Genomic DNA, 12909 nt, shown 5'->3' on the forward strand with positions numbered 1-12909 from the left:
TAAAATATAAAAAGTATAAAGTAAAAAGTATGAAATATCAAATCTAAAGAGATCAAATTGAATTTTAATTAAAACGGAATTTAAATTTTCTTTTAGGTTTTTTCAGTCTCGTAAAATTATAAATTCCAGTAAATTGACAAGCTCTAAATATTTCTTGCGAAAAACAATATTTCATCTCATCTCTTTTTGAACGTTGCCAATTTAAAAAAAAATACGATAAATTAAAAAATACCGATGTTATATATAATTATATATATTATAATTACAGATTATTTGAGAATATATTACGAAAAAGATCGATGATTTTTACAGCACATTTTTCGCAGAATCAAATAAAAAGAGAAGATTATATAGATTTTTCCGAAGTTTATTTAGATCCATTAAATCTATACCACCCATAATAAATCTTACGTGACTAAGTTTTGTTTATCTAGAAAATCTATACATAATTATCCGGAAAAAGTAAGATTAAACCCGTACACTGCGATACATGTTACAGTCGAGTCACCCTATTCTGCACTCTACTTTAAACCGCTTCTTCATACACTCTATCTTTCCTATTAATTACATCCTCATCACAATCGGTTTAGAGCGGCATGCCGAACATAGAGACAATAACTTATTCAATGTTTTGGACAATGTTTATAACGCACATGGAATTGTTCTGCATCATATTAAAGTCACATATAATATTTCAAGGGAGTAGTCCGTATCTCAGTCGAGGTATTATTCAATATAGTGCGTAAGTGCCTGTATGCCCGTATGGTGTTTCTTACACACACACACACACACACACACACACACACACACACACACATATACATATATATACTCTCTAAATTCTTTGGAATAAAATTTCATTCTTTTAAAGAATGAAAATTGAGCCAATCTTGAAAAAGATTAACTCAATTTTCAATCTTTAAGAGTCAAATTTCACTTTTCAGAGTGAGATTCATTCTAAAAATGTTAGAGTATATAATGTGTGTGTGTGTGTGTGTGTATGTGTGTGTGTGTGTGTGTGTGTGTGTGTGTGTGTGTGTGTGTAATAATAATTTATGTACATTGCGAATAATGCTCTTGAAGACCACATTAAAACTTATAATCTCTATACTTAATGTCGTTATCTTATATATTAATTGCTGTACGATCTTTTGTCGAATGTTTGTCTCGTATGAATTACGATATTTTGTATGAATTACGATATTCTTTCAGCGTGTACCAGTGAATCAAATTCCTTTCCTCCTCATCTCAATGATGTTTTTGATTACATTCAAGAATTAATTATCTATATACATATATATGGTATACGATATATTCTTTAATTTCCCAATTGACTCAAAGTCAACGTGAATATGGGCGTGTTATGTAGCATCTATGTATATTTGGAAAATAATTTACAAAAATTTTTGCTCCGTTTAATTAGTCGTGACTTATTATCATAATTTATCGTTGCGTTACCTCTTCCTAGTCAGATCATCACGTGTAATCTTTTTTTTTTTATTCGCGAATTTTCTCCATGGTACGCGCAGAACTTTTAACTCGAAAGGGTCAATGGTCCGTGTTAATTAATTAACTCCGGTTAACAATTTACTAATCTTTTGTTTTAGATTATACAGCCACAACTATAACGTGCACAACTATAACGGGATCCGGCTACAACGGCAGAAGGTTAAACGGAGTTAATTTGCTGACCGAGCCTGGTGCCCAAGTTGTCGGAAACGTATTATTACATAGATCGTCTCGCTCTGCTCTCTATTATAACAAAACTCAACACAGATCGACAAGGCGCGAAATATTGAGACGCGTGTTCGCTCGACGAAGACACCTCGCCCATCAACCATCGCTGCTTATCCCGATTTCACGTCGTGTCACGTTCGTCTATTGCATTTGCGGAACAAGAAGCGTCATTTTTATCAACGTTTTAAAACAATCAATATTTGTTATCGATACTCCATTACTGACGTAGCTATTATAGTATTATGGTAGCAGAGCCTTGTAGTTCGAGAAAGCAAATAAAGTCTCTGTTGACGTAACAGCAGGTATTAGCTAAAATTTTCTCTACAGAAGACAATATAAAGATCTAATTGAAAACACTTGTTAGAATGTCTTTTAAGTTTAAAATATAATATTTTTTGGATGTATGCAGATCTTCTTTTAAGAATATGATGGAAATTATGTGTGTACGTATACGAATTACGTAAAGAATGTTCAATATTAATGATATTTAAGATTTTTTATTCCATTACATCTATTTTTATAAATTTCTTACACATTAAAGTAAAAAAAGAGAATCCTATATTAAATTTTGATGCACATATGTAGCGAATGTAATTCATATGAATTTATTTCTTAGATTATAAATGTATATATATATATATATATATATATATAGATATTTTTTTAAGTATATGAATTAAAAATAGTTTAAATGTCCAATTTCTTCACTTCCAGATAAGTTGCAGATAATCTTATCAAGGAGATATCCTCATTGTATTCTGGCAGATATCTCTTGGATAAAGTTATTTAGAGGTGAAAAAATTGAACATAAGCCGTATGAGAGATACAAGTTTAGCAGAATGAATGTATCGATAAGAAGTATTGAAGGTTCCAGAGCTTAATACTTTGCAGAAAAACGATTCGGAAAGCCCGTAAATCTCCGTATTACACAAAATATTGTCTTATATGTCAACTTCTCTTAAAATTCTACATGAAGATGGAGACATTTCTTTGAACTTCGATTAATGATTAATATTGGTTATACACAAATCGATCCGTTCGTTATTATACGAGCGGACTTTTGTTCGTACGGTCCTGATTATTTCTTAATCTCATAGGTCGTAGAATATAACATCATAAGTTAATAAGTATATCCGTCCACTGTTATATATCACGCATATTATCGTATTATATTATCAATGGCACATATATTGTTATTTAACGTTTATTTTCAGAAGTGTGTTTAAAGATCACGGATGTGATCGATTATGATCCCCTATTGCATTATTCCCAGATGAATTGATCGTCGACCGACGTAATGCAGATGTAATTGGCGAGTATAATAAACGTAAGAGACACAAAACATGATAGTCGAATATTTTATAAAAATTCAGAGAAAAATTGAAAAATATTATATTCATTAAATATAACGGAATTTAATTAACAACGGAAACCAAAATTCAATAATTATTTCCAATGGTATAAAAGTCTGATCGTGTGGACAAACATGGATAAAACGCATGTCGCATATGCTCTAAACTGTGTTCGCGTTTATTTTATTATACTAATAGAATCTCATAAATATAAGAATTATAGAATATTAACTGAAAATAGATCGAGAAATATTCAAAACAAATAAGTGAAAAGGACCATATTTGATAAAGGCAGGTCTTAGTGCCTAATATTTTTATGTAAATTTTTACAATTTCCAGTTAAGCTCCGATTATTTATTGATCTTGAAACACAGTCTTAGAACAAAAAAATACATAATATCACAAATTAAATTGATAAGAAGTTTAATATTATTAAATTTTTTTTATAATATAATTATATAATAATATAATTATTATATTATTATTATATATATTATATATATTATTATATATATTATTATTATATCAATAATTAGATAATATATACTGTGATTTTCTTTCGCGGAAATATGATACTAATTTCAATTTTCTCACATAATAATAACAAAAGTAAAGATACAGAATTAAATATCCGATAAATTTACAGTTAAAAATAAAGCTTTCCTAGATCGAAATATTACGGCAAGCATAGAGATCTATAGATCAGAAATTGATATCGTGTAATTTCAACGAGAAGAATTACAATTATACCGATCTCCTTAAGGATAAGATTACACTTTTTTTAACAAAATGAAAAAAATAAAATTTTTTCTATATTATATTTTAAGATAATACAAAAAAGTAATACAAAAAGTTTGACAGTTTAGAACTTGGATCAGAAATGATTTCAATAAGTAGATATTTTTGAAAAATAATTAAAATGAGAAATTTTTCATTTAAATTATAAAATTGTATTGTTAAATATAAATATTGACCTTATTGTGAACTGTTTCATATGTATATGATACATTCTTTTTTGGAAAGTAAATATTTTCAATTCCAATCATTTTTTGTAGAGACTATACACCTGATACATCCTTAAGCGTGAGACTGGACATTTCATAGCACCTGCATTACTCGACCAACGATCGAAGGTTCAGAACACCAGAGGCTTATAATATAATTTATAAAGATGCGAATTTTTTATAGGACTTGTGGTTGCAGTGGTGTTCTTCGTTCTACCGGCTGACTTTGTAGCGTCAGATATCGAGCAATGTAAACGAATTAGCGAATTATTTAATACCGTGCCTCTAATCTGTACAACTCGGCGATTTCAGATAAAATAATTAGTCTTTAAAAATACGATTTATATACAAATTTTTTGCCCCTTTATATTTATATTTATTATATATTAAAGCTAAATTTTACTTATATACGTCCGAAAGTTACATTCGATATTTGAATATTTGTCGATTATTGAATTTTTAGGACTTTTAGAGTGAATCCTTTTTAAAAAGATCTGGAGCTCGAAGGAAGTTCGCAGCATGCGATTCAGAACAAAATTATTGTCCGAGACGATTAACAATTATTCAAGCAAACAATGACCACTTTCGGCTATTGTCTACCCTTTTCGTTCGCATTGCTCAATAACAAATATTCGATAATTCATTTAATACAATATATAGAGGGCTCATAATTGCTCGCAACGCGCTGTCTGCTTCGATTTTCCATCTTGCTTCGATTTTTCATCACTACAAATATCTTTCATATAGACTATCATTATCGATATTTAATGATGTCGATGCTATACATGTTAAGTTCAATAAATGCGTGCTTAAGACCACAAAATTAATAAATCCAATGATCATGTACGACACACGTTATCAGGTTGATAATTATACTCAAAATTTACTCATCCGACATTCATAAATATATGTCATATATTTCGTGCACAATATATATTTATTTATATATATATATATATACACATATATATATATATATTATATATGTGTGTATATATATATATATCTTACACTTAATATTTCCATTTTGAGGCATGATGAATAGTCCAACAGATATAATTTAAGTTTATACTTTCAGGGCGCGGTCAGTTGGAAAAACTTTCAGTATTTCGACGACTTTCGGTGTTTGATAGCATTCCCTCGCTCCTTAACAAGTACCTATAGATCCCATCTAGACTTACGAGTCTAGATTTTAATTAATTAATTATTATCGACAGTGCTTCTCGATACTTAGCTACAATCACCTATTTCTATTCGTGTTTTCTTTCGTGCTTTCTCTCTCTCTCTCTCTCTCTCTCTCTCTCTCTCTCTCTCTCTCGCTCTAATTCTCTCTTTTAGAATTTCGTGCGTAGAATGTCATGCGTTCAACATTATTATTTGCGGATGTCAAATACGCGCAGACGAAGCGCCAGGCACTTGTATGTAGACACAGAAAGTCTAAGTATATGTATGAATTTCCTTTTTATAACGGTGGGATTTCATAATCGATTTATAATCGTGATTTCATAGTAGTACATTGATATTGTTCTCTGAATAAACAAATCGTAGCCATAAACATTAGCGAAATTCAACTGGAGACAATCGGTACAGTATTCAGTTTTCAAAGGGTTCGAGAGCTGCGGGTAGAAATTAATCTAAATGGAATTCTGTTTAAAAGATTCTCTTAATATAAAAGATCTTCACGTTAAAAGAATGTTTGACATAATTTTCCAAGAATTCTGATTTACAAAGATAAGTTATATTAGTTTATTTTTTTAATCTTAGAATTATACGTACAATTATATTTGATTTTTTTAATTTTTAAAAGAGCTATCTAGGTCTAATTTTTTGTCTCTTTCGCCTTATGAAAACTTTAGTTATTTCTCGCTAAGTTTATAGAAACAATTCCATGACTTCACATTCTTCGCTCTTATCGCAAGTAGATATAATGGGGTCACATTTCTTGTTTTTTCTCGCTCTCCTTTCTGCTTTCGGTTCAAAGAAGAATAACAAAATATCATCCAACTTGTCAAATGTCAAAATACAATTAATCCACGATATGTATCTCGTAAAAGAGGAATGTTTATTATTGATGTTTATTTCACATTATCAGAAGATACTTTTATGCAAAAAGCTGAACTTTCGCAGAAACAATTTTAAGCGTGATAAAGTTATCCTGTTTTCATATAAAAAAAGATACAAATATTTTATCTTGATACCGGCAATTTCTGTGAAATAAATATTTTAAAAATTAATAAGTAAGAACACTAACAATAAAACACATGACAAAATTTCACGCTGCGTATCAACGTGAAAAAGAATAGCCAAATCTCTTTGTTAAAGAATGGTAATTCCAACATAACTTTCTTATGTACATTCGATAATAAAAATAATCATATTTCTCAATAGAGATCCAGCTTTCTCTGCTATTATCATTTGAATTGGAATTTCGAATTGTAGATCGCAGTCGTGGGTTAACAGTTGATATGATTGCAATGGAAATTCAAACAATCGTCGAATTAGATTTACAAAAAGAAATCCCATTTAAAGTGCCCCCATTATATTTTCAACAAAGCGATGAGCGTTAATTCTCATTTTTGTTCGTTTAGAAAAAAAAACGCTACCTATTTGCGAAAAATCTCTTTTTCTCGATAAATGAAATTAAACATAAACATAGAATACGAATCGTCCCTCTTTTATTTTCCTAATTAAACATTAATTAAATGTTAAACAGAAGTAAAGCGCGCGGCCCCCAAATTGAGAGTATTAAGACGCTCGAAATTCGACCAAAATCGTTTCTCATCGATTGTGATCTATAAAATGTTATTTTTACAATGCTAAACTACTAAGTCATCTGTTATTTCGTCATTGTTATTTCGCTATGCGTTCTCTCGTAAGACTCGCGAAGTCTTCCTCCTCAGAGTGACATTAGTCAGTATAGTGTACCCGTGCAGTATGCGTACTTATTTGGGCATATATTCACACTTACAAATTAGAAGACAAAACTAGAGCTCCTATAAGGACTTATATATCTAAAAGATTTTATCTAGTATCGCTCCCTGTCGTCTAGTTCGCTAGAACTGTGAAACACCACTATTGATCCGCTCTTAAAGCACTCTTAAAGCTGACATTTTGAAACCTGCACTTTCGCACATGCCTTAAGTAATAACGATCTTAAAATATAACGATGCATATCCTTAAAAAGCTAAAAATTCCTTCTTTAGATGCGCTTTAATGAGCTAAAATTTAGCAGAAAAGCTTGAAAATTTGGGTATTTTCCACTCTCAATGCGCACGTCTCCCAAACTAAACGAAACTCTATTAAAAAGAAGACACTTTCCATGTATTTAGTCTATCCATCTCGTTTTAATTTATATAATCTTATAAATTATAATCTTATAAATAAACAAAATTCGTCATATATTAAGTGGGATTGAAATAAATTCGCAGATTTATATTCCGCGGTGCAAAATTTTGAAAGCTTTTACGTATTGTTATCATGTAATCGTAATTCGTTTAATTGCTGCTTTATGCGCGTTTGTCTTCTTACATTTTGTATCCGCGAATTTGGGAGACCGAGACTTCGAAAGTAGACGCACTCAACTTTTCAAGACAAGGTGGCTTACTATTTTAATGTTATTCAGTGAGACATATAGATTTTTACAAAGTCTATAATTATACTATAATTTGAGTGTCTGTGTGTGTGTATATTTGTTTTTATGTATAAATATAAATTATCGCAAGACACAATCATTGAATCATATTTCGATGAAGGTGGAACTAAATCCTCCAAGCAAGGCAGACCATGCATTTACAGGAGGCCCATTCAATATCTTCATCGAGTATTCTCATTTATCTTACATTAAACTTTGCATCTTGTATTGCGCGCTATGATTCTCTTTTAGAAGTTAACGATCTTCATTAACTGTTAAATCCCATTGTTACGCTCAAGTTTTTTATACACTTCAGTTTTACATGCACGAAGAATTTAAATATTATAACCGTTACAAATAACGAATTCTCTAGCAAATCTGAAGTTGACTTTTCCTTGACCAAAGGCTTTCGCTAAGGCTTACGGAGTTTTATGAATCTTGAAAGTTATAAACCTGCAGGAAATCAAGCTACAAAAGCGTAAATGAATAAAAAATCTTTTTTATGTTTGGCAGAGCGATTGAAAACATTGAGCTATAAAATATTGACTTTCTAATACAATATCCGTAAAAAAATCACTCTTATCATTGATTTGTTTTTAAGAGAAAAAATTATAAAACACCTTGCGCAATAACATGTCCTTATTTCATTAATCTCGTATCTTACTATAAAATGTTATGTCATTTACATTGCCGAGAAAAGGAGTCCTCTACAGAATAAATTACCGTAATATATTTACAAATGAAAGGGACTAGTCTTCTAGTCCTGTTTTTTGTTCAGGTGCAAGAAAATATCGAGCAGACGTTCTCGCTCGCGCAAAAACTCGAAGAGACAAAAAACACAGAGATACATACATACATGAAGAATGTTATAGAAAAAAAAAAGAGTGCATTAATAACATTTAATATACCCGCGCTTTTGTTGCGATAAATTTCCTTTTTGTTTTTCGCAGACGAAGCAATACATCAATTAATGATTTAAATGGATATAAATACTTGCTAAGAGTTAAATGGAACGCCGAATACAAGCTGATAGCATGTTACTTTGAACGCTGAAATGCAGGTTAGTCCTAGTTATTAACGCACTCGATTGAAATTTCGAGACAATTAAATCTTGCAACAGATCCAGTCTAGTTTTGGTACTCACTGGAATAATATTATCGATAATATTATTGCAATTAACTTGCATTCATGATTTGTCTTAAAATCTAATTTCTCCATAAATTGCCTTATAATCTGTCTACTCCTATTCTTGCATATCTGTCTATTCCTGTCATATCACTTAATTACAGTTATGTAAGATGACAAATATATTACGTTTCATATTGGCGTTTTATTCGCGTAAGATACATTTTCAACAACGCGATTGATTTTTTTTATGTTTCACTTTTTTTTTTATGTTTCACTTTTCTCCTTATTTCTATATGAGATGTATGTATGTTGCTTTACCCGGCTAATCAGTTCTCCTGACTACGCTCTCCCAACTATGTCTACGACCTCCAAACAGATTTTTTTAGACAATAAAAACCTATTACTATAAATCTTCTACGGCGCTGATGCTCACATTTGAGTGCGCCGAAAAGAAAATCTTTAATTGTCCGTCCTTTACTTTAACAACTAGAATAAATATTACTAATTAGCTTAAAGGGTCCTTTCTTTCCATACTTTCCGATATAATGTTAACATTGTGTTCTTTGTAAACCTAACATTAGAATCATTAATAGTCCAAAATAGCACTTTCGCTTTTTTGCCCCCATCAATGGTTCGGAAAAAAAAAAAACAATTTTCCAAGCATATTCTCTCTCTAAGTATTGTTGTATTATTAATACTGATTTACAAATGTAGATCATGACTGATTGTAACGTAGGAATTCAATTCTTACACGAGTTTAAGTGAGAATTCAATTCTCACATAATTATAGGAAAAAGATCTTGATATATTAATGATTCTAATAATACACAATAATTGAACGCGACAATTGATACATAATTATATGTCTATTAATATATACGATTTCTATTCATATATTAATAGAATATGTATTCTATTAATATACGATCCTATCCACATACAGGCTGGATTATAGATTAAATGTGACTTTTTAGGGTTATAATCGATAAGGCTATTATCGATTATATGTCCAGTACGCATCCAAAGGCTGAAGTAGGACATTATGTTGCTTTCGTCACAAGGCTTGGAGTATGGAATTTATCTTGCTTTCAAGGCTTGCTTAATACTACTAGAATTATTGTGCCAACAAACGACGATAGATTTGCACAAGAGTCGCAAGTATTACATTAAAAATACAAAACTTCTAAAGTTTGGCATTATCAAGCAAAAACAATTACTTCTTTAAAATTAATAAAAAAATCTTACTCTTATAATACTCCTACAACTAATTTTACACGTTACTTCACTGTTAAAGCATAATTAATGGTATAATTGAATAAGCTTTGACGTTTGTATAATTTCGTTTGTATGATATCGACGTTCGAATAATTTCGTATTATATAGACATGTTCGATTTATCTCGTAAATCTTTGCATGTTCCGAGACATTGTCCTGTATCTAACGCCACATGAATTCGACTTATTCATAGCCTTTTATTTAATTGTGAGTAGATAACATCCCGGCTTATCTCGGACACCAGACACAGGCATCCATTACTTTCATCCCCGGCATTTTCGTGTGACGTATTTAACACAGATCTTTTTTTTTTCTTATAGACTTCCGACCACCAGGGTCACCACGGTTTAAAGGGAGAGCATTTAACACAGATAAAGTTGCTTTATGGGTCAATGTTGTATCCTAGTTTATGGATTCATTAATTAATAGTTAAGCATAATTATAGTCATCATAAATTATGAGCTGTGCAACGTGCAGACGATAACGGTCTAATGCGAAATTAAAGTGAGACGAATAAAATGTACATCCTAACGATTAGCAACAGTAAAATAACGATAATTAATTTAATTACGCTAAATTTGGATCCTAAAGCTTAGTGTCTATCTGACAGTAACTCTCAGAACTGAAGAGTAATAATATAAGAATAAGTAGTCTTTTCTATGATACGTCATATTGATTAATCAAAACGATTAAGACATACGATTTAGACATTTCTCTCAAATGGACACTAGCCATTATTAAATCATATATGGAAGTCATATAAACAACGCATGTGCTCTACATAACACTCCTCGACTACCTCTACTACATACAGCTGTCTTTATGTACTGAAAGTTAGTTTATGTATTGAAGTTCGTCCTTATCTACTATGCTGTTCAGCCAAAGTGTACACATGAGTTGTTGTTCCATCGGTTTTCAATAATACTTTAGGATTACTTTAAAATGATCTCATGAAATTTTCAAAATGGTTAAAAATATGTTATATGAAAGATAGCATTATTTATGATGGACATTATCTTTTGTTGTAATTCAACAGATATGAAACGACATGATTCGCGACCAATTTCTAAAGATATTACAATCAGTATTAATCGATTCATTTTTTATGCCAATCACTTCAGCATGATTATTCAGCACAATTAGATGTCTAAAATTTACAGAATTTACAGAATGGAGTTTCACTCCTCGCAAAATGAAAGCTATACATACATGCAACAAGATAACAGTCTCGTAAATAGCGATTTATATGATAGTGTTTTTTCCAGGCAATTCGTTTCTTCCCATTTTTTCTTTTTTACACAAATGCTAGGGAAAATTCGTTCCTTAAAAAAATAAGCGTAATATGCTACACAAATTTCATTGAGTCGAAAAGTGCTATTGTATCTCAGTAATACAACAAAAACTCATAGTCTAGTTTGTTAATTAATTTGAGGATTCGAAATTCCCCACATTAATCTTACCAAGCATAATTTTTACAAAGTAAGAATTCGTTTAACTTACTTTTCAACTAGGGATGCACCGGATATCCGGAAAATATCCGGTATTAAATATATGATATTACTTTTTTATATGGTATCCAGTATCACTTTTTTTTACTACCGTCGGATAGTCGGATTAATATTCGGTAATATATATATATACAGGGTGTCTCTTAAGATGGATCGGGGTCATATTGGGGAGTGGAGAATGGATCAAAGAGAACAAAAAATTCTTATGCCATTTTGAGATACTCTCTGTAGTTTTCGAATTAAAAAAGGAAACGTCTAAGCCAATATGCGGTTAAGCCGCGCCGCGCGAATCCACACTCGAGTGGCGATGACGACGGTGCGCAAGGAGAGGGAAAGAGCGTTTCATCGCCAAATATATATATATATATATGTGTGTGTGTGTGTGTGTGTGTGTGTGTGTACAGTTGAAATTTTATATTCAAAGTTTGCATTAATGCAAAATTTGATTCTTTTGAGCAGAACTTTTTGCACAATTCATCTTTTCTCTTTTTCTTTTCATATTAGGAAAATGAAGAAAAAATTATTTTTTAACATTATTTTTTCTTTGCTTTCTTTTGAAAGCCTTGTTCCAGATATCTGGGGAAATATCCGGTATTTGGTCGAATAATTGTCTTACCAGATATCTGATCAAATATCGAATATCTGAAAATAATATGACACTGGATATCCAATATCCAGTATGCAGTAATTTTACAATCCGGTGCATTCCTATTTTCAATTTTCGACTGCAGATAATTTTACACCTAAACGTGTAAAATATTCTTAACCTGATTTACAAACTGCATTAAAAGCACTTCTCATAAAAACTTATTCTACAAGTTCATAAAATCAATCGAAAATTCGCTCTTCCGTAAATAAAACACACTGTGCCACGCATACCAAAAAACTATATAGATTTACGATAAAAAAAAAGCAAAGAAGATGAAAAACAGAAAAAAAAGAATAAAGAAAAGGAAAAAAAAAGGAAGAAGGTATGTAAGAAATTTATCAGTTGAACTGTCCTAATTGTTAAAGAATTTGTGACGCGACGTGCTGCGATCTCGGCTGCCTGATGAAACTTCTCACACTTGTGTCACGAAGTCGCAATTATATACAGTGTCTTCACAGAGACAATAACACCGACCTGGATGACAGTTCAACGTAAGAATTATGCGAAGTACATAACTCGTTTCGTGTCGGCGTGAACTGTGATTGCTCGCGCCATTGCACCCGGTGTTCTGTCCTCACTACAACCCGACTGATGAGATCCTTCTCCGCTGTAAAGTTAAAATTAA

The 12909-nt window shown here is 31.0% G+C and overlaps 1 protein-coding gene across 2 annotated transcripts in view; it reads right to left on the reverse strand.

Moving 5' to 3' along the window:
- Window positions 1-346: 346 nt before the first annotated feature.
- AGO1 (protein argonaute-1) overlaps window positions 347-12909 on the reverse strand; it is a 35035-nt gene continuing 22472 nt past the window's right edge. For both annotated transcript variants that reach the window (XM_087414130.1, XM_087414129.1), the window contains one exon: window positions 347-12891. In XM_087414130.1, coding sequence (XP_087270256.1) covers window positions 12783-12891 — 109 coding nt within the window. In that variant the 3' untranslated portion in view covers window positions 347-12782. The remainder of the gene's footprint in view (window positions 12892-12909) is intronic.

The sequence above is a fragment of the Acromyrmex echinatior genome, chromosome 15, assembly GCF_024713525.1.
Source record: "Acromyrmex echinatior isolate Ae372 chromosome 15, ASM2471352v2, whole genome shotgun sequence".
Lineage (NCBI taxonomy): Eukaryota > Metazoa > Arthropoda > Insecta > Hymenoptera > Formicidae > Acromyrmex > Acromyrmex echinatior.